At 37.1% G+C, this 23,170-nt stretch overlaps 4 protein-coding genes across 6 annotated transcripts in view; 3 read left to right on the top strand and 1 right to left on the bottom strand.

Moving 5' to 3' along the window:
• Window positions 1–2,429, bottom strand: part of LOC130656411 (TALPID3 protein-like) — a 37,391-nt gene extending 34,962 nt beyond the window's left edge. Inside the window, exons 1-5 of one of the 2 annotated variants that reach the window (XM_057459257.1) lie at window positions 2,256–2,429; window positions 1,864–1,975; window positions 1,707–1,762; window positions 1,485–1,566; window positions 404–473 (exon numbers count right to left, since the gene is read on the bottom strand). In XM_057459257.1, coding sequence (XP_057315240.1) covers window positions 404–473; window positions 1,485–1,566; window positions 1,707–1,762; window positions 1,864–1,975; window positions 2,256–2,348 — 413 coding nt within the window. In that variant the 5' untranslated portion in view covers window positions 2,349–2,429. The remainder of the gene's footprint in view (window positions 1–403; window positions 474–1,484; window positions 1,567–1,706; window positions 1,763–1,863; window positions 1,976–2,255) is intronic. The other variant, XM_057459258.1, reaches the window with a different exon arrangement.
• Window positions 2,430–7,959: 5,530 nt separating this feature from the next.
• On the top strand, window positions 7,960–12,146 carry LOC130656418 (uncharacterized). 2 transcript variants are annotated; one of them, XM_057459264.1, is made up of 2 exons: window positions 7,960–8,042; window positions 8,154–9,340. In XM_057459264.1, exon 2 carries the CDS (start codon window positions 8,164–8,166, stop codon window positions 9,325–9,327), a length of 1,164 nt encoding a protein of 387 aa, XP_057315247.1. In that variant the 5' UTR covers window positions 7,960–8,042; window positions 8,154–8,163; the 3' UTR covers window positions 9,328–9,340. The 2 variants fall into 2 exon arrangements, with proteins under 2 accessions (XP_057315247.1, XP_057315248.1); XM_057459265.1 differs by adding an exon at window positions 12,007–12,146 and having other exon boundaries at window positions 7,965–9,335.
• LOC130657755 (uncharacterized) lies at window positions 9,492–12,203 on the top strand. The gene has a single exon (XM_057460761.1). The coding sequence runs from the start codon at window positions 9,492–9,494 to the stop codon at window positions 12,201–12,203; it is 2,712 nt and encodes a 903-aa protein (XP_057316744.1).
• A 5,951-nt stretch (window positions 12,204–18,154) lies between these two features.
• LOC130656412 (uncharacterized) lies at window positions 18,155–20,582 on the top strand. Its single transcript, XM_057459259.1, has one exon. The coding sequence runs from the start codon at window positions 18,270–18,272 to the stop codon at window positions 20,511–20,513; it is 2,244 nt and encodes a 747-aa protein (XP_057315242.1). The 5' UTR covers window positions 18,155–18,269; the 3' UTR covers window positions 20,514–20,582.
• Window positions 20,583–23,170: the final 2,588 nt, after the last annotated feature.

The following is a 23,170-nucleotide window of genomic DNA, read 5'->3' as shown; positions in this document are numbered from 1 at the left end:
TTGTCTTTATAGCCTACTCTCCTTTTGAGCACGATTCAACCACAGCTGCTTTAATTCCGACTTATGGTACCATAAAAGTCACCCAAAAAGGTTTCTGTAGTCAAGTTGTCCACAAACTGTCAGTTATTTTATATAAGTCAGGTTTAGACCTGATGTAATTGTAAATAAATCAGAAATGTTAAAAAAAGAGTGTTCCTTAAGTTTTACGATTTCACTACCTGCACTTTTGCACACTTCTTTAACTTAACTAAAGGAACAATAAGACACATAAGGTAGTAGTAACTTTAAAAATTAACATTAGGGAATGGTAAAATTATCCTAAATTGTTAAAAGACTATAAAAAATGCTATAATGCATATAAAAATGCATACAAATATAATTAAGATACCAATACTCAGCTTACTTTGGTTTTATTTTAGCAAGAATCCTTTGCCTCTCACCTGCTTTGTACTTTTCTGCAATAACATCGTTAACTAAGAAAACAATTGTATACACTTTTAGAACGATATGTGTTCTATATTGGATGTGCACAACGAAAATTTGTCCAGGAAAACATGAGGAGGGGAAAAAAACACAACCAAAAAAAAGCACCAGGAAAGATTGCCTCATATAACAAATTCTTGAATCAAAGTTGTCATTGCAAGCATAATGTACTTCAGCCGTTTTTTAGCTATTGCTTGAAATGGACAAACTGCATCACTTGGCCAAAACTCTCCGCCGACAGGCTGCAAAAATTTTACTACGACAGGGATGTAGGTCGAGTATTCAATGTCAAAAATGCATTAGCAGCCCTTGCCATAAAGTCTGCATTATGGTAAAATCAGCGTCACAACACGTTAAGGTGTTGAAAAATCGTGGAATTTGGACATTAGCAAAAATTAGTACCCTTTAAGTTTTAAATTCGAACCAATTAACCGAGGATCTGAAGTACTAAGTCCACTATGAACATTGACAAAAAAATTTTTGAAAAGTTCAGAGTGTTACTTACATAGAAACAGCTTTGTCAATTGCTTGTGGTTTTAGAGCTCTGAAATTTCACCCTTCTTTTGCAATAATTTATATTATTACAGGAGTATATGGTGTGAAATTAAAAACTCCTAGAAAACTTACATTGTCCCGAGTATATTATTACAGGAGTATATGGTGTGAAATTAAAAACTCCTAGAAAACTTGCATTGTCCCGAGTTTGTTTGTCACCTCACCCACTGGTACATATTGGGAAATCTGACTTAATGGGTAGAATATTTGCAGACGATAGTAAATTTCTTATACTGGAAGCAAAAACATCTGGGATTCAAAATACATATTATTATTATTAAATTGGAATTTGCTGTGTCTATTGTGTTTCTCTGTTCTATTCCAACTTAAAACAGTCTAGCTAATCCCAGCTTTTCTAGCTGTAATGATCCTGTCTAGTAAAGACTTATAGTTATCACACTATATCAGAAATTACCTAACTAAACTGTCAAAAAAATATCACCAACCATCAAATGATGAATCTCCAGATACTTCTGAATATGGCAACTGTTGTCCTTGTATTAAAGCCTTTGATTTTTGCTGCTTTACCTAAACAGACAAATAATTAATACACTGTACAGTAATGGTACTTTTTATTTGATAAATTTGTGCATTTTCACAAAACCACTCTGGTCGTTGCATTTGAAGGAAAAAAAATATACAGAGCTTTGTAAAGTTTGTATACATACAATAGCTGGTTCTTCATAACCTGCATCCATAACAACAACATTGCCTTTAACAAGATCTAAACGCAGTGAATATAAATTAAAACTTGGTCTTGCTTGTTCAAAATAATGTCAATATCAAATTGTAGGTGTCTATGCCACGTGACTACAAAGGTTGTACCTCTACTTAAATTATGTTTGGTTATGTTTTCCATAATTTTGTTTTTGCTGTGTGAGTTAGTTGTAGTATTCTTAGCACCAGAAGGAGATATTACTGTTTTATTTCTTGAAATCTAAAAGTAAAAATTGATTCATAAACAGCTAAGTCGTGCTTATTATTGTATTGTGCTCTTAACTTTGCTGACACAATGCAAATGTCATTGGACATTTAAGGAATTGGGATTGGTGAGCTCTACCAAGAATGGGAAACAAAATGGTCATTTCAACAAGTAACAAGTAGATCAATATTTTAAAAAGAATCCACTGATATAATTTATTCTCTTGGGTAATTTTATAAAGAACTCGAACATACTAAACATACTTTAGAAATAATTTTAATAAAAAAGTGTTCACCTGAACATTTGACAATCCAATATTTAAGTCTACTTGTTTATTCACCACAGAATGGTATGCTTTGTCAGTTATTGCTAATAAGCTAGACGACATTTTTGTTTGCTACCCATTATTTTCAAAAACAATATAGAATAGTTTTATGTTTTCAATGTATGATAAGGTCTCTAAACAAAACAGAAAATCTTGGCATAAGGACATGTTCATTAGTTAGTTCAAATGTTAAATTGAGTTGTTACCTGATTAAGGAATTAGTTTTTGTGGGAATAAATTTTTAAGAATTTCTCAAGTTTTTGTCAATTTCGCGAAAATTGATTCCCGCAAAATCTGGATTTTTCTCCTTTTAGTGTAACAATTTACACTAATTTTTTTCTTCTGATTTACCAGGAACTACATATAATTCATATGTGAACTTTAACTTTGACAGTCTTTATTTTATGCTTCAAGGCCTTCAAAAACGGTATAAATGGAGGAACAATATGGCATTAATTTATGTTTTATTGATATTCACAATTTTTTTATTCTTGCAAAATGTTAGGACTACTTTGTAAAAATTAAAATAATTTTCTTGTTAAAATTAATTCCCTTTAGGTAGATATCATTCTATTTGACTAATACTCACAAGGTAGATAACACTAGATTGAGGATGGCTAGTGTAAACGTTGGTACTCTGAGAGGTACAGCAGGTGAAGTAGTTGAAATGTTAGAACGTAGATCTGTTGATATGTGTTGAGTTCAGGAAGTCAGGTGGAGAGGAGCTTCAGTGAGATTTGTGGAAGGTAGGAGGGCAAGGTATAAGCTTTTTTGGATTGGTAATAGTGATGGATATGGAGAAGTTGGCATATTCGTTGCAGAGAAGTGGGTAGAAAAAGTAATAGATGTTATGCGTGTTAATAGTCGTATTATAGTGAAAAAGTTTTTGATATGTAATATGATTGTTACGTTCCTGTCAGTTTATGCTCCACAGTGTGGACTCAGTGAGGAAGATAAAGATAAGTTTTATGATGAGTTAATAGCAGTCACATCAAAGTTTGGAGACACTGAACTTGTCATGGTGGGCGGTGACTTAAATGGTCATGTTGGGAAGTCATCTGAAGGTTATAGAGGTGTGCATGGAGGCTATGGATTTAGGAGTAGAAATAAGGCAGGGGAGAGATTGCTTGAGTTTGAAATGGCAACGGACATGGTGGTTTGCAACACATCATTCAGTAAGAGACAGAGTAGGCTGATAACATATGAGTCAGGTGGCTGTAAGACACAGATAGATTACTTCTTGGTTAGAAAGTCAGACAAGAAAGTGGTGAAGGACGTGAAAGTTATATCGGGGGAAGAGTGTGTTTCCCAGCATAGGTTGCGGGTTTGTGATATTATCTTGAAGAGTGTTAAAGAAGCCAAGGGAAAGTACAGGCCCCGTCGTAAAGTCTGGAAGCTGAAGGAAGAGATTGTAGCAAAACAATTTAGTGCAAAAGCTCAGCAGTTAGCCCACAATGGTCAGTGTGATAGTGACAATGTTGAAAATACTTGGACTACTTTGAAGAATTGCCTTCTAGAAGCTTCTGATGACACCTGTGGATAAACGAAAGGACCAGCTAGACATAGACAGACCTGGTGGTGGAATAATGAGGTTGACCAGTGTATATAGGAAAAGGGGAAACTTTGGAAAGAGTGGAAGTCAGGTAGTAGTAAAAATATTTACTTAGAAGCTAAGCGTCGTGCTCGTACAGCAATGTATAAGGCAAAATCAGAAGCAGAGAGAAACAGATTTGCAGATGTGTTAAGAAGGGAAGACCATCACAATGAGGTATTCAAGATAGCAAAGCAAATGAAGAAGACTAATCAAGATGTTGTAGGTGAGAAGTGTATATGTAATGATCAAGGTGTTTTGGCTAGCACAGAGGAGAAGAAAAAGGTAGCTTGGAAGAATTATTATCAGAGGTTGCTTAACACTGAGTTTGATTGGGATGAGGATAATTTGTCTGATGATGATGTTGTAGAAGGGCCAGCTATGCAGATCAAGACAGAATGGGTAGTGGAGGCTATTAGGAAATTGAAGATTGGCAAGGCTGCAGGAGTATCAGGTATTGTTGCAGAGATAGTAAAAGCATCTGGATATATTGGAGTTGAGCTTATTACAAGTATTGCAAATCAGATTATAAAGGATGGTGCTATTCCGAGTGAGTGGCAGTCGAGTGTAATAGTGAATTGTTCCAAGGACAAGGGTGATGCATTAGAAAGAGGTAACTATAGAGGTTTGAAGTTGGTTGATCAAGTAATGAAAGTTATTGAAAGAATGATTGATAAGTTACTCAGACAAAGAATTGACATAGATAAGATGCAATTTGGTTTTGTTCCAGGGTGTGGCACTACAGATGCAATATTTTTACTCAGACAGCTTCAGGAAAAGTATTTAGGAAAGAGAAAGAATCTCTATTTTGCCTTTGTAGATTTAGAGAAAGCTTTTAACAGAGTGCCACGTAAAGTTATTTGTTGGGCTATGAGAAAATTAGGTGTGGATGAGTGGTTAGTTACGATGGTACAGTCTATGTACAGCAATGCTAAAAGTCGTGTGAGGATTAACGATTCACTTAATGATTAATTTAGTGTCAATGTTAGTGTACATCAGGGTTCTGTACTTAGACCTTTGCTGTTTGTTCCAGTCTTAGAAGCGCTTTCGATGGAGTTCAGAACAGGTTGTCCATGGGAGTTATTGTATGCAGATGATTTGGTTCTCATAGCAGAGTGGATCGAAGAATTAGTTGAAAAGTTTGAGAAGTGGAAGAAAGGACTAGAAGAGAAAGGGCTAAGGGTGAACACAGCAAAGTCTAAAGGAATGATTAGTAGCATTGCAGCCAAGTGTGACCTTGTAGTTGGAAAGTGGCCTTGTGGAGTTTGCTGTAAAGGGGTTGGTAGTAACTCAATTTTTGATCAGACTTGCAAGCATTGGGTACATAAGAAGTACTGTAGTATTGGTCGAAGGTTAAGAGCTGACATCCAGTTTGTATGCAAGCATTGCAAAGGTGAGATTATAGAGAATGAAGTATTTCCAGCTTAAATGATGTACAACAGTGGCTCGTTAGAGATAGTTGAGAACTTCTGTTACTTAGGTGACATGTTGGGCAGTGAAGGGGGTGTTGGAAGAAGTGTTACTTGCAGGATAGGTTCTGCTTGGAAAAAGTTCAGAGAGTTACTTCCTTTGTTGACTAGCAGAGTCTTGTCAATTGAGTTAAAAGGTAGGTTGTATGAGGCCTGAGACGTGATAGTTCCTGGAGAAAAGCCCAGAGGCAGACCGAGAAAGACTTGGCAGGAGGTTATAAGGACAGACTTGATACAGAGGAAGTTGAATTTAGATCTAACACAGTCTAGATCAGATTGGAAGAGGGTCATTAATATACCCTGTCCAACACATGCTAGCATGGAAAGCGGACGTTAAGCCGAGAATGATGATGATGATGCTGATGATGATATTTTATGCCAATTTGGACAGCGGTATGCTGATTTTGAGCACATCTTTTATGTATGACAAAAAAACCCACATAGCTCAAACACTTCCTCCTATAGCTAAACTGTAAGGAGCCACTATGCCTGATAGCATATAGAACAATACATTCTGTGACTTAGAGTTGAGGGTTTTTATGGTAGGGTAGGTGTGTAGTTTTAATGGTAAGGTAGGTTTGTAGAATTAGTCTAAGATCCTAAAAGAGTTTGGATGATGTAAGCCAGGTATTTGGCACTATCATGTCAAATTAAGAAATTTACTCAGTTAGACTTTTTATAGCCTAGTTGGGTTCTCATTTTCTTTCAAGCTACCTCAAAAAACCAAGTCCAATCACCATCTTTTTTTGTGGTAATGTTTACTTTCCAGGGTTAAAAGTCTGATGTAAAGTTGATTAAGCCAGGGATAGAATTTAGGAAAATCAGTTTTTTTAGATGTATAGCCAGGGTCATAATACAAAGAAGTCACACTATAGTGCAAGCCTTTTTCAATTAAAACAAATGCGACATCTTTTCATAGTTTTCTATGTACTATTCTCCCTTCAGTCGTAATGTCCTGTGGCACCACTTTCGGTTGACGGAAAACACAGATTTCACAGTCAAACTCTCACAAAAGAAGCTTTGATTAAACAAGAACCATAAGTATCTGAAGTAAAGTAAAGCTGAATTAGCAAAAGGTCTGGTTTGAAGTTAGAAAAAAAAGATTTATGAGAAATTCACCCCTATTTATAAAGAGCTTACCGCATAAATGGCATTTTTTTCCTTAAATCAAAAAATGGGGACATGTAATATACCTTTACGATAGTTTGAGAAAACCAACACTCCATCACAGTCCATTTTGCGATTGGGGGAGGTAAACATTGCACTTTTATAATAGTTTATCAAGGAGAAAACACGTTCTTTTCTTGCTGCATTGTGTTTTTAATGAAAAGTACATATAAGTTGTATCTTATTATTATTAACGTTTCTTAAAAATTTGAAAGAAATTGATACGAAGGAAGATAAAAAACTGGAGAAAACATGATTTCATCTCTAACAAACACTTATAAAAACATGTTTTTTACCTCCTTTCTTCCGATATTGTAAAACAATGGAGAGCCGTAGGAACATATGTACAACTGAATTATATTGTGGCGCCATAGATTAGTGGTTATAGCTCTTGTACTCTGTGCAAGAGACAGGGGTTCGATTCTTCTTGACGGCAATTCAACATGGGCGAGTTAATTTTACCATAGCCTCAGGTTAACCTGAGTCATGTGTGGGAAATTGGGGAGCTGACTCCATGTGTGGGCCGTTGGATGTTACCGAGAGTTGTCTAGTAGAGCGCAGGCCCTATTTGTGAATTGGGTCTGCTTAGCTCAAAATAAGCAATAAATAAGCGATGGCCCCTCCTGGAAATAATAGACAGGGTATATCCCTCGATATTAGTGAGGTTAGCCATGTAAAATATACACATCTATCTATCTATCGTAAAGGTGTATTGGTTAAAAAAAATCATGTTATACTTGGTCGACCAAGAGAATACAATGGTTAGCAACCATCAATGTAAGCTTCATTGGATTTCTTTATTTACAGTGGTCTATTGTTCATAATTAATGCATCCGTGGTGTAGCTAGCTATATGTGTTTGTCCATAAATTAAAGTGCTACACCAGAACACAGTGCATGCAACACTGCAGACAATTTTTAGTTTGGGTTGGGACGTAGGATGTTTCTAGCTTTGGAATAGTATCAATTTTGTACCCTCTGCTGTTGGCTGACATGCTAAAATTAATACACAGTAGAAGTGGAAGCAGTAACATTACCAAAATGAAAAAACTTATTCAGGATGAGACGAATGGTGTTTTGATATTTTGCCGCCATTGAAATTCTCGGCTGCCGTATATTAACAATGTTTTCCAAAATTCGTTTACGGGGGGAAGCAGTGTGAATGTAAGCAAAGAACAAAAACATTTCTATGACAATTCGATTAAATTTCTTTTTTATGTGTACCATGACTTATGAAATCATTGTATAAGACATTCTATGAAATATATTATTTTAAAAACGTAGTGTAAGTTATGTAAATATGTTCATGTTGACGTCCATCGTTACCTTGCTGCCAAAAGTTCTCGGAACTGTATCCAATGGCAATTTCTTTGAGAGCAAGCAATATGGTAGACGCGAAGTGTGTAATAATAATTTAGCCTCTGATCGTAAGTATTCAAATGAGATTCGGCTTCCGTAAATTTCCTCTTTCGATTTCGTAAACAAATGTGAACGGACGTGAAGTGCCAAGTGCTCGAGTAGACACGTTTAGGTATCTTTTGTATTGATACATAGCTAAGTGATATAAACTAAATGAGTTTATAGTGCTGGTGTTAGGTTAGGATAATTCCTCTAGTGTTTATTCTTTTTACTAATTATTCAGTTTAAGAATAATGCAACACGAAAGCGACGATCCCATGCTCCCACAGCACAGCAAAAATGGCGACCATGACTTCCCCTTACAGGACCCCGAACACCCTGTTCCTATCCCCGTGGACTGCACAGGTATCGTAGACCAAGTCGTATCCATCGTATCCGAGCGACAAAAGGCCGAACTAAGTCGAATACACGACACACTGGCCAGCATGAACACCTTTATGGCAAGACTTAGCCACCTGACAGACCCTATTGTCCCAGAGGGGACCCGGTCTAGTCTTAATCCTAGCCCCAATGTTCCAGATGGAACTCTGGCTAGCAAATCCAGTACCCAACAGGAGGAAGAAAGAATATCTATCACTGGTTCAAACCTCTGGTTTAGATCCACGCGCTCAGAATCGCCTTCTTCCAAAGATGAAGCACCAGAGCATTCTAAAAAGGGTACCAAAGAGCCAGCCCAAGAGTACTGGCAACAGTCCACTGATGACTATGAAGAGGACAGCAAGGCCTCGGGACCAGAGGTCACGTCATCAGTGGCATGTGCTGCCAAAGTGTTTTGGCAAAAAAGGCTCAAGGGTGATGTTCTCAAGCGGAAGTTAGAAACGGCAGCAATTCCATCAAACTGCAACTTTCTACTCCCAAAGAGAACAAACACCGAAATTTGGAAAACACTTTCCAATTTTCACAGGTCCACTGACGTTAAGATGCAGGACATCCAAAACATGCACTCAGCGTCGGTTGCTATGCTTCTGAAAGCTTCATCTACGTTGGTGGAGAAATCCGGTGATGCCAACGCAGACACAAAGGGTCCGTTAAACGACCTTAAGGACGCCATGACCCTCGCTGGTAAGACCTCCCAGCTGCTAAATCAGGTCAGGCGAGACTTAATTAAGCCTTCCTTGCCAAAAGAGTACGTAGCCTTAGCTACAGAAGTGGAAGAGGATTCCGAATGGCTGTTTGGTTCCTCCGTCTGCGAAAGGCTTGAGAAGCTGAAAAAGGAGAACCAGCTCAAATCACTCCTGGAAAGAGGCCAAAAAAGAAGATTCGAGCCTTCATCAAACAAAGGGCCCTCTTACAAGCCCCAAAAGAGGGCCAACTACCACAATGGGCAATCCCAATCAAAGAAACCGTACCGCAGCCACAACAGCAACTTTTCCAAGCACACCAACAGGAAAAATTAATCCCTGAGGTAAGCGATACTGAGACCCTAAAAGCTTTTCTAAGGTCAAAAGTCAAATATTTTAAACCCGGTTCTCTCAGGTTTCATTTTGATCAGTGGAAAGACATAACTACCGATAGGGAGATCCTCCAGACAGTGTCTGGTTTGCAAATTCCAGTAAACGAGATGCCCCAAACCCCATATCGGACATACCCCCTAGATAGAAAAAAGAAACTTTTCATTGACGAAGAAATACAAAGCCTTTTGGGGAAAGGTGTAATAAGGTTGAGCAGTCGCGAACCAGGCGACTTTATCTCACCCATATTCGTCACCGAGAAATCAGACGGGGGGTTCAGGCTCATCCTAAACCTCAAAAAACTCAATGTACACATTGAGAAAAGAAAGTTTAAGATGCAAACCTTAACGTCCATTCTTCGATTAATCCAAAAGGACATGTATTTGGCCAAACTTGATATCAAGGATGCATACTATAGCATACCAATACACAAAGAAAGCCAGAAGCTCCTAAAATTCGAACATGAGGGTAAGGTATACGTGTTCCTGGTACTCCCCTTCGGCTATACAGAAGGACCTCGTAAATTCACCAAGATAATGAAACCACCCTTATCTAAATTAAGGAAGGAACAGGTCACCATTGCTGACTACATTGACGACTTGATCACTATGAACGTCAGTAAACAACAGTGCTGCAATAACGTACACAAAACCGTTGTTTTGTTAGATTCACTGGGATTTACGGTCCACCCAGACAAATCCGAGTTCGAACCAAAACAAGTTTTGGAATTCCTTGGATTCGTCATCGATACAGTGAATATGACTGTCGCTCTCACCCCCAAAAAGAAGGCAGCCATAATCGATCTGTGTCAAGCAGTGACACAGAGAGAGAAGATAACAATAAGAACTCTAGCGCGATTAATTGGTAAGTTTACCAGCAGCCTTATTGGGGTACCACACGGTAGACTCTACTACAGATCTACCGAAAGACTAAAAATTGAGTCCTTAAAAAAGAGCGCCGGAAACTTCGATGTGCAGATCACATTAACCCCTACTGCCATGGGTGACATATCTTGGTGGAAGAATAATTTATGGGGTAGCATAGCCCCAATAGTTCGAGGCAACCCTCAGATCATTATATCCACGGATGCCTCAACAAGAGGTTGGGGAGCGTCAATGACACAAACCCACACAGGGGGTGAGTTTTCATCTCTGGAGCAGGAACACCACATAAATGTCCTAAAACTAATGGCAGCATTCTTTGGACTACAGGCTCTTTGCAACCATACTGCAAACACTAACATATTGCTAAAGATGGATAACACTTCAGCAGTAGCCTGTGTAAACAAAATGGGTAGCGTAAAATCTATCCCAATGGATAAGATTACACATAGCATTTGGGAATGGGCAATAAGCAAAAATAATTGGATAGTCGCTACACATCTCCCTGGCATTCTTAACGTAGAAGCAGACAGAGAGTCGCGACAACAGGAGACAAGAACAGAATGGATGTTAAACAAATCAACATTCCGCTATGCGCTGAACGAACTGGACTTCCGTCCAGAAACAGACCTCTTCGCGAGTAGAATAAACACGCAGTTACCTGCCTTCTTCTCATATCGACCTGATCCCAACTGCATCGGAGTAAACTCGTTTACTGAGGATTGGCACAATATCTCGTTTTATGCCTTTCCACCCTTCGCCTGCCTTCCCCAGGTAATTCAAAAGATCCATAGTGATAAGGCAGTAGGTATCCTGGTAGTTCCGGACTGGCCTAACCAACCATGGTTCACAGGGTATTCTGAACTAATAATTAAAGAGATTCTTGTTTTACCTAGATCCACAGCAACCAAGTGTCTTTCATCCACTGCACCCAAATCTAAGTCTTCGGATAGCAATTGTCTCAGGGAGGCAATAAACCTAAAACAGTCATGTTCTGACGATCTTAAACAACTGCTCACTGCATCGTGGTCAGAAAAAACCCAATCCAGCTATAATCTCTATTTAAGGAAATGGCTGAAGTTTTGTAAAAGTGAAAAAATCCCAGAACCTTATGGGGCTAGTCATAAACAAGGTATGGACTTCCTTGCTTTCCTTTTCCACGTAGAAAAGGCAAGTTATGGTTACATCGCAGCGGCAAGGTCAGCCCTGTCAGCTGTATTACCAAAGGATGCAGGAACAAGCTTTGGTAAGAACGAGGACGTTAGCAGACTAATCAAGGGAGTTTTCAAGCTACGTCCTTCCCTACCAAAACACACTGTGATATATGACCCTGATGTAGTATTAAACTATATGACAACCTTGCCTGGTAACCAGCACCTGGAGTTAGAGTTACTAACGAAAAAACTAGCCACCTTGTTGTGCCTCCTGAGTGGCCAGAGAGCCCAGACAATAGGTGCCCTAAAGGTTAACTTTTGTCATCGCTCTTCAGATATGTACACTTTCTACATCTCTACAATCATGAAGACAACAAAACCAGGCAAACATCAGGAACCTCTGCAATTCGAGAAGTACCACCTCGATAACCGGATATGTATAGTCCACTGCCTAGATGAATACCTGAGGAGGACAGACCTTATACGAGAGAACCTCGAAAACCAACCAAGGGAACTACTTCTCTCCTATGCATATCCCCATAAACCTATCGGAATCACCACCATTGCAAAGTACGTTAAAACTTTCTTAGGCTTGGCTGGCATCGATATTAAGACGTTCAGCACCCACTCTACAAGGAGTGCGTCTACCAGCAAGGCAGAGGACATAGGCGTACCTATGAAGACAATCGCAAAGGCGGCAGGCTGGAGAGGCACTAGCACGTTTGCAAAACATTACAAATTGCCCATAAGCAAGAACTTTGGAAACGAACTTCTTAAATGTTTATGAACACATTTGCTTGCGTTAGATTTTGTATATATATATGTAATAGACATGTACCGTTATGGTACAATGTGGCATTGCCAGGAGTCATAACAGACAAACCATAAATATGTAGTTCTGTTTAATCATATACTGGTCCTTGCCCAGTTTTTACTAAACTGTTTGTTGAATCCAAAATAGGTGGCTTTGAAATCTCATTTGAATACTTACGATCAGAGGCTAAATTATTATTTACAAAATTAGACAAATGAAATGAAGTTTAATTAAAATAATAATTTAGCTCTGATCTAAGTATTCAAGTGCCCACCACCACTCCCCTAACACCTTTAGCACTATTATTCACTATTTTGGCCTTCACAATGGGTCTTTAAAGCAGGAAATTTACGGAAGCCGAATCTCACTTGAATACTTAGATCAGAGCTAAATTATTATTTTAATTAAACTTCATTTCATTTGTCTAATTTTGTAAAAAAGATCATCTGACCGTCTCAAAATTTATCTTTTGCTTGATCATTAGGCATTAGAGCTCTATTATAGGTTGTGTAAAAAAACTGAAGTAATCTATCCCAATAATTGTTCTTTGTCTTTGTCATTTATTTATAGCTGTGGGTAATTGGGCATGGCTACATTTAGTAGAGCACTGATATGGATTTGGCCACTGCATTTTTAGCTAGCTAGCTTTATTTCACAGGCTTAGTGGTTATAACTCCCGCACTTTGTGCTGGAGACTGGGGCGATTCCCCTTGGCAGCGATTCAATATGTGTGAGTGAATGTTACCATAGCCAGGAGGGAGATGGAACACACTCACGTGGCCAGCGCTGCGTTTGGCTAATCTGCTCTCTCTGATAAGCGCAGACCCTAATTGGGTTTGCATAGCTCAAAATGAGCATTAAGTACTCCAGGAACCCCCACCCAAGCCATGGCTTTCCCAGGGTACATCTTTGATATTTGTGAGGCTAGCCATGTAAAATGCCATACATATCAATCTATCTAGCTGAAGTACTTTTTCAGGTTGTAATCCAAAATATAGGTGTTGTAAGATCCCAATTGAAAGATCATTATTATCACCTTGGATAAAAAAGAGGGTTTTTGTTGCTAATTGAGAAAAGAAACAATCAGAAGCAATTGTGTAAAATATGTCTATCTATCTCTCTGTCTGTATGTCTGTCTGTCTGTCTGTCTGTCTGTCTGTCTGTCTTTCTATCTGTAGCTAGCTGTTCTTATTTATCAGCCAAACATAAGGCTTGCGTTCTTCTAAAATTGTTCTTAAAAAAAGGCAGATATGAAAAGTTAAGGACAAAATAAAAAAAGAATAAGAACAGTTTTTGACTGAACATCATCATTCTCGGCTTAACGTCCGTTTTCCATGCTAGCATGGGTTGGACGGGGTATATTAATGACCAATCTGTTCTAGACTGTGTTAGATCTAAACTCAACTTCATCTGTATCAAGTCTGTCCTTATAACCTCCTGTCAAGGCTTTCTCGAACAAGCAAGAAACTAAGTAAACCGGGCTAGAACCAATTTTTCTGGCTTTTATAGAAAATGTGTACTATTATTAAGTTTCTTATTTTTTCGTGTATATGTTCTGCCCAGATTGCAAAAACAACCTGTTTATAAACGGCCGGCTGAGCTATGTACACATGGCTCGATTATGTTTTTTGCCCATACGTCGTGGTGACCGGATCATGGTAGAACATATAATAGCGCAAAATTAAAATTGCTTCTCCTGATAAAACTTGCAATGAATTTTCTAGCTGTATTTCTTTCACAATTTTTTTGTAAAGATCATTATATTTTCTAGCAGGTCGAATTTTAATCTTATCATCATCATCATCATTCATCATTCTTGCCTTAACGTCCGTTTTCCATGCTAGCATGGGTTGGACGGGGTATATTAATGACCCTCTTCCAATCTGATCTAGACTGTGTTAGATCTAAACTCAACTTCCTCTCTATCAAGTCTGTCCTTATAACCTCCTGCCAAGTCTTTCTCGGTCTGCCTCTGGGCTTTGCCCCAGGAACTATCAAGTCTCTACACTTTCTTACCCAATTATCCTCCTCCATTCTTTCCAAGTGCCCCAGCCAATTCAATCTTCTTATCTGGATAACATCTTTAATTCTACGGAGACTTAGCCTGCTTCTTAGCTCATCTGAACTCTTTCTGTCTCTCAGACTGGCATTACACATCCACCTAACCATTCTCATATCATTCCTTTCTAAACGGTCAAGATCTTCCTGCTTCACTGCCCATGTCTCACTACCGTACAACATAACACTTCTTACACAGGCCTCATACAACCTACCTTTTACCTCAATTGACAGGACTCTGCTAGTCAATAAAGGAAGTAACTCTCTAAACTTTTTCCAAGCAGAACCTATCCTGCAAGTAACACTTCTTCCAACACCCCCTTTACTGCCCAACATATCACCTAAGTAACAGAAGTTCTTAACTATCTCTAACGAGCCACTGTTATACATCATTAAAGCTGGAAATACTTCATTCTCTATAATCTCACCGTTGCAACGCTTGCATACAAACTGTATGTCAGCTCTTAACCTTCCACTAATACTACTGCACTTCTTATGTACCCAATGCTTGCAAGTCTGAAAAAAAATTGAGTTACTACCAACCCCTTTCCTGCAAACTCCACAAGGCCACTTTCCAACTACAAGGTCACATTTGGCTGCAATGCTACTTATCATGACTTTAGACTTTGCTGTGTTTACCTTCAGCCCTTTCTCTTCTAGTCCTTTCTTCCACTTCTCAAACTTTTCAACTAATTCTTCCATCGACTCTGCTATGAGAACCAAATCATCTGCATACAATAACTCCCATGGACAACCTGTTCTGAACTCCATCGACAGCGCTTCTAAGACTAGAATAAACAACAAAGGACTAAGTACAGAACCCTGATGTACACCAACATTTACACTAAATTCATCACTAAGTGAATCCTTAATCCTGACGCAACTTCTAGCATTGTTGTACATAGACTGTACCATTGTAACTAGCACTCTTCCACACCTAATATTCTCATAGCCCACCAAATAACTTTACGTGGCACTCTATCAAAAGCTTTCTCTAAATCTACAAAGGCAAAATAGAGATTCTTTCTCTTTCCTAAATACTTTTCCTGAAGCTGTCTGAGTAAAAATATTGCATCTGTAGTGCCACGCCTTGGAACAAAACCAAATTGCATCTTATCTATATCAATTCTTTCTCTAAGTAACTTATCAATCACTCTTTCAATAACTTTCATTACTTGATCAACCAACTTCAAACCTCTATAGTTACCCCTTTCTAATGCATCACCCTTGCCCTTGAAACAATTCACTATTACACTCGACTGCCACTCACTCGGAATAGCACTATCCTTTATAATCTGGTTAGCAAGACTTGTAATAAGCTCAACTCCAATATATCCAGATGCTTTTACCATCTCTGCAACAATACCTGATACTCCTGCAGCCTTGCCAATCTTCAATTTCCTAATAGCCTCCACTACCCATTCTGTCTTGATGTGCATAGCTGGCCCTTCTACGACATCATCATCAGACAAATTATCCTCGTCCCAATCAAACTCAGTGTTAAGCAACCTCTGATAATGATTCTTCCAAGCTACCCTTTTCTCCTCCTCTGTGCTAGTCAAAACACCTTCATCATTACGTATACACTTCTCACCTACAATATCTTGATTAGTCTTCTTCATTTGCTTTGCTATCTTGAATACCTCATTGCGCTGGTCTTCCCTTCTTAACACATCTGCAAATCTGTTTCTCTCTGCTTCTGATTTTGCCTTATACACTGCTGTACGAGCGCGACGCTTAGCTTCTAAGTAAATGTTTTTACTACCACCTGACTTCCACACTTTCCAAAGTTTTCTCTTTTCCTTTATACACTGATCAACCTCATTATTCCACCACCAGGTCTGTCTATGTCTAGCTGGTCCTTTCGTCCACCCACAGGTATCATCAGAAGCTTCTAGAAGACAATTCTTCAAAGTAGTCCAAGTACTTTCAACATTGTCACTATCACATTGACTATTGTAGGCTAACTGCTGAGCTTTTGCACTAAATTGTCTTGCTACAATCTTTTCCTTCAGCTTCCAGACTTTTCGACGGGGCCTGTACTTTCCCTTGGCTTCTTTAACACTCTTCAAGATAATATCACAAACCAGCAACCTATGCTGGGAAACACACTCTTCCCCCGATATAACTTTCACGTCCTTCACCACTTTCTTGTCTGACTTTCTATCCAAAAAGTAATCTATCTGTGTCTTACAACTCATATGTTATCAGCCTACTCTATCTCTTACTGAATGATGTGTTGCAAACCACCATGTCCGTTGCCATTCCAAACTCAAGCAATCTCTCCCCTTCCTTATTTCTGCTCCCAAATCCATAGCCTCCATGCACACCTCTATAACCTTCAGATGACTTCCCAACATGACCATTAAAGTCGCCGCCCACCATGACAAGTTCAGTGTCTCCAAACTTTGATGTGACTGCTATTAACTCATCATAAAACTTATCTTTATCTTCCTCACTGAGTCCACACTGTGGAGCATAAACTGACAGAAAAGTGACAATCCTATTACCTATCAAAAACTTTATCACTATAATACGACTATTAACACGCATAACATCTATTACTTTTTTTACCCACTTCTCCGCAACGAATATGCCAACTCCTCCATATCCATCATCTTTGTTTTTTATCCATGCTGATACTTGATTATTTCAAAAATGTTTCACAACTGCGGACTTTTTACCACAAGCTTTAACTTCCATAATAACTTAAGCTATGAATTTATTCCATATCGACTTTCTCTGATCTCTGCCTCGTAAATATTGGTTATTATAAATTTCTGCTCACAGTCTGAAAAGATTCTTCTAGCTATCTCCAATTGTTTCTGATGGTATATCAATTTTTTGAGCTTTGCCTCTGTGCACCACAGTTTTCATAAAGTTAAAACCACCCTGTTGTTAACTGCTTCTTTGGCATGTTATTTTACTACACTAGAAAAGTCGCAGAATGAACTAAAGTGAAAAAAATAAACAATGAGAAAAATCACAATAAGAGCACACAAGTAAAAAATCATTTTACAGCAAAATTCGAATTTGTAAAGTGTTGTCAGTTTTGTTCCATGTGCTTTAACTATTGTATTATTACTGAACCTGTAATGGAATTCATCAAAAATTTCATATACAAAATTAATAATTTAAGAAGCTCTTCAGGGTTAAAACCAGGATAGTTGAGAAATTTTTGAGGCTCAATTTATAAAATGTTTTAGAACCTTGAGGTTTAACCTTTTGATTAGGTTTCTTATAAAAAACAATGTGTACAGATATTAATCAACAACCTTTCACGTGAGCATTTACTCATGACATCACACTATGCTGATGACAACAATATTAGTGTCTTACCAGCTAACGTTTATAATTATACTTTAGAAATAAAATAGAGTATCTTTATTTTTAAAGAGAAACCTCTACTCAATAGTATTCGTGGAAATTATTGATATCTTTTATTTGTTTTAAACGGAAAGCTTAATCAAATGAATATGTCAAGCACGTGTTGTTGTTTTGTCTTATTTTGTGTTATGCTGTCGTCTTCTGATCATACTGATTATGTATACAACCAGTATTTTTGTAACTTATATATTTTACTTTAGTTTGGTAATTGCTGTTGTTTTCTAACAGAATTTTTTCTGCTAATTCATTATCCTTACATGTTGCTTAGTGTCCATTAGAAGTTTGAATAAGATTTAACACCAAAAAAATACTCCAGGCAAGTAGATAGAATTTTGGTTTCCTAATTTCTACAAAATCTGACGTGGTAACCAAACATACATGCTAAACGATGGTGACATTTTTGTATATTTAAATTGATTATTATTTCTTACTGCGATCTTAGAAATTCGAAATATTTGAGCCTACAAGGCTAAAAATAAAAAAATATTTTCTAGCTCAGTGTTTTGAATACAAATTAATTTTACATTTTGTTTTATGAGAACTGTATTAAAAGATGTTGTTCATTTCAGTTAAAATATATCTTACAAGTAAAATATGGAGGATGCTGAAAGCAATGTGTCACATGATGAAAACCAACTGGAAATATTATGTAATAATGTTCAAACTTGTTTGGAGTTTTTAGGTTCTACTACTCAAGAAATTATAGAGTTTAATTTATTACTCGGTAAATATGAACTCCCTACAACATTACTGCTAAGGTTATCATTAGTTTGTTCCAAGCTGCAGCGAAAGATGTCTGATTTGACTACTCAAGTTGATGAATTAACTCGGTTAGTCAGATTATATTCTGTTCCCTGGGAGAAGCAAAGTTTATCATTGAAAAATAAACAATACACAAGCAAACAGCACAGATTAGATATTGCTTTAAAAAAGCTTGAAATTTTAAGTGGCAGAAATAAAATGCTGGAAAGGCAAAGAGTTATTATGAACTGGGAAAAAATGTTTTTGAAAGTAAATAGTTCAAAACATCCTAGTTTGGGCTGGCGACAAGTTGTGGAAGAATACAGCACAAAACTGAATGCTGGTGAAAGTGTGGCATATCTATTCAGAAATTTAGATTCTTCAGCAGAAGATGTAGGAAAATTTCAAGAATGCGCTGAAGTCGAGTTCAAGGAACAATCCCAGCAGAATGATAGTCTACATCGTAGCTCTCAGATGACTGGTCTTGACGATGCAATTGAAAATGATGTCGATTTATTTTCGAATCTAAGTGAAAGTGAAGATGAATTCTCATTTAACTCGCATCAAGATTCACCTAGCGTTTCAGATTGGATAACTAAAAATGAATCTGGTAACATCCCTAGTGAAGAGAAACCACCAAGTAAAAATAGAGAATTTGTCAAAGAAAAACAAACCTTTGTATTGGAGTCAAATTCTGCTATCGAAAAAGAAAATATAGAAATTTCACCCTCTAATATGGACATTTCCGAAATGAACAAATCGTTTTTAAAGGGTTTTAACCCTAACGTTGAGAAATCAGATAAAGGTACATCAACGGAGGAGAATAAGTATTGTTACTATCTTCACGTGTTATGTTTTAAACCGAAGCTTGATATTCAAAACCCGAGCGTAGTTGTTGCTATTGGAGACCAATTAAAGAAAGGTATTCCATTTGGAATGAATAGATCTGATGAAGAAGTATCGCTGGAACTTTCTCCAGCAAATGAGTCTTCTTCATTTGACGAAGAAAACGAAACACAAGAATTTTGTTTCGATGTAAAGGAGGAAGATGTTGAAAATTTTGAAGGGTTCAATGAGCTTGTGCTGAGAGTAGCTGTTCACGCTGGTTCATCGAAAAACATGATAGCTTTTGGCTCAAAAAAAATCGTGAATCTAGAAGTGGCTAAACATTATAAGGAACATGATAACAAAAACAACGAGAACACGCAGAACAACGAGTTGCAGCTTGTTGCAGCTATTGAAAAAGATGATTTTAAGTTTAATCATCTGTGCGGCTCCGTGCGGATTAAATGCTTTTTAACTCGTCGACAAAAGTTGAATTGTGAAAACAAAAGCACGGAAACGCTTTCTTTGCAAGAAATTGTCGAAGAAATTCTTCAGGAGAAAGCTGCTGCGTATCGACAACGTTGTAAAAGTGCAGGTGTTGACACGATGGAAAATAATTCTATCTTCTCTGAAGAGGGTGTTAAACAAGTCCGTGAGCGGTTAACACAAGAGCTGAGCATACTCAAAAACGAATACGAAGAGAATATTAAAACTATTATTTCAACTTACAACGTTGAAAATCCAAAAGATTATTTCAACATGGCCACGTCTTTGAATTTTATATGGGATAAAAAAAATGATAACATTAGTCTCGATAACAAAAATGAAGATATTTCTGACAAAGATCTAGGTAACATATGTAGAAAAACTCCGAAAAAGCAACAAATTTCGAAAAAATGGGGAGAAAAGCTTCCACGTGACTTTTTCACTCGTTTAAGTATGTTTCAAGAGGCAAGCGAGAAATATCACACGGAGTTAAAAACCGAAACAAAAAGACAAATGGACGAGAGAATAACAAAACAACTTCAAGCAGAAAAAAAGTTATGGAGACCTGGAGCTGAAAGTATCTTTTCCACAGATGTTTGTTTACCTTCTGTGTTCATGCCATTTAAAAGTAATCGAGTGTCTACACCTAGTGCCAGGTCGTTTCTTAGTCAATACAAATCGAATCGATTTGCTCAACGTTCAGTTCATTTACCTCGGTTGCTCAAACAAAGCAATGAAAGAAACTTGCACGGACTTTGTGTGGAGTTGGAACACTCTCCTTCGTGATGTTCATATGGAGTTTTCAGCTGTAGATTTTTTTCGATTTGTTTTTGTTGAGTCGTTGTTATATTTTTAGTAAATTAAACTTTACCAAAACCGAAAAGAATTACAATTTTACGCGGATTCCTTTTATTACAAAAAGGAAAGAGGTTTTCCTTTAAGGTAAACAAAATTTTCTCGCGTTTGGCTTGTTTTGTGCTGACTCTAATTAAAGTTTTTTGTACATTTTTCACAATGTTTTTAAATTTTGTAACTCAATGAAATATTATTTTTAATGGGAATTTTTGTATTTAATTTATTTTTATATGTTTTAGTAATAAATTCACGTTTTTATACATACTTGCACCTTTTTTTTTTTCTCACAAGTGAGGGTCATTGAAAAATATGCAGGGCTACTTCTTGCTCATATGAAATGTCGACGTTAAGTTTATCCAAAAATTGACAAAAAATAGGACAAAAAGACAAGCTATTTTCCGTCAAAATACTTGGCTTATCACTTTAAAAACAGTATACTTTAGAGTTTATAACTCTAACCTCTAAAAGTCTAAAAAAAACAGTCCGAGTTTTTTAATGCTCTTCATATTAATTCGGCATTCGATAACTCAACCTTTGGCAAAAGTTGAAAATAGATGGACTTAGCAAAAGTTTTGGTGATATCGAGTGCAAGAGACATTGATGTTTGCTAAAAAGGACATTAGTATGCTCCTTAACATTTCGTCTTCCTTGGAGCTATTGGGGTTCGAGTTATTATATCGTACTTTGGTTCACACCATAGTTTATAGATAGAACCACTTCACGTTTATTTTCACGCATTCGTGGAAATAAATATCCGATAAATAAACAAAAGTCAGTTTCCTAAATAAAATGAATTTTGACTAAAATTAGATTTCGCGAATATTTAGGCTTTTCGCGAAATGCTTTAATTGCCACTCGTGAATTTTTGTCAATCTCTACATTTGCGAAATTCATTTTTTCAAAACCTCGCCCCTAGAAAACTTTTTGGAATAATAAGCTATTGTGTTGGCGTAAATTTACAAAATTCTAACCCCGCCTGAGTCAGAATACAGAAATATTTTTCATGATCAGAGCGTATACCGTCCCCAGGGTTTGTTCCCTATGCCAAAGTCGCTCGAATTTCAAAAACCCAAAAGCCCTTAGGGACGAGGTTGGATAAGAGCTTAAAAAGAGGGGAATGACAATAAAACAAAATCACTAAACCAGGGAAATATGATATCTGATGTTGTAGGTTGCATGCATGTTTATGCAACGTTAATTGTAGATTGATTGTGGATTGATTGTTTTTCGGCTTTCTGTAACTGTATCCGAAACTATCCAGAAAATTTATTCCATAAGGCAAAAATAATAATAACGCGCGCAAATGGAAATATATGTTGAATGCTTTTACTGCTTTTTCCTGATCTCCTGCGTACAATAGGTCTGTATGCCCGAAAAATGTAAACAACATTTTAAATCTAAAACACTTTGCTCGACAATTCCTTTAACTAGTTGATACCAGATTTTCTTATATAAACATCTCTGATAACAATTTTGACCCAAAAACTCTTGCTTGAAAAAGAAAACTAGAGAATAACTATCGCAGATGGGCAAATTTAAAAGTTTACAAAAAAAATTGTTGCGCCAAAAAAAAAAGAATATAAAAAAAGTTTTAACACGAAAGAAAGCTTTTTCAACGAAACTTATACCTTTTCTTATACCTATCTATATAGACTTTTTATGCCTTTTTGTGAAGACGAAGTGTGTGTATAAAACGAACTGTGATAAATTATAAATTTCCCTCGACTCTGGTCGTATAACTAAACAATGTTATTATTAAAAAATAAAATATATCATCAAAGGCAGGCTTTTCCTTTAAAAATCGGCTAAGAATGCAAAAACTTCATAAATCTAGGTAGTAAGTATTGATTGGTAATTAGTTGAAGAATTGTACCAGGAGAGGAAGGGGGGGGTCCACGGGCAATTATCTTGGGGGGAATGGTTACCCCAATTTGGCACCTTTAAATGCAAAAACGGTTATAAGCATATTCAGGCTCAGATTTCTTAAAATATTTGCTAAACTACCTAGCTTTATTTAATAAAACACAACTAACTGTCTAAATTTGTACTCGTGTTATCATACTTTTTGCATCTATCGATAAGGCAACTATAATGTCTTTAATTTGTTTCTGCAGTAAACATAATGTAAGCATAGCCTAAGCCTCATTGTGCTTTTTACATAACCTTGTCCGTATGAATCTTAGTCAAAAATATCATGGGTAGAATTTTACACTCTGCTGAAGGTTTTCTTATGGTGGATAGATTACTAAAGTGAACCTTGTTTTCAAGCTCCTTAAATTTGCGCATGCGTATTTACCATAAAGAAACCAAACAACTTCGTCCCCAGGACATCTTTTATCTTTCCGACATCCGGGACTCCCTGTCAAAAAGATACAAAATACCCTGGGGGGCCACAGGATGGTAATACTGCCTCGAAATTTTTCACTAGTTTTTTGGCTCTTGCAGAAGAGAATAACTGATAACTCTTTAAAGAGATTTGAAACAAAAAGGCGCTTGATGCAATGACTATTGTAAAATCAATGGCAATGGATGTCATCCGAGTGATGAAAGGGTTTGTTGCCTGTCGTTGATGACTAACGTTGAAGTAG

This window comes from Hydractinia symbiolongicarpus, chromosome 9 (assembly GCF_029227915.1).
Source record: "Hydractinia symbiolongicarpus strain clone_291-10 chromosome 9, HSymV2.1, whole genome shotgun sequence".
NCBI classification, from domain to species: Eukaryota; Metazoa; Cnidaria; class Hydrozoa; order Anthoathecata; family Hydractiniidae; genus Hydractinia; species Hydractinia symbiolongicarpus.
This window is presented reverse-complemented; position numbering and strand designations above follow the sequence as displayed.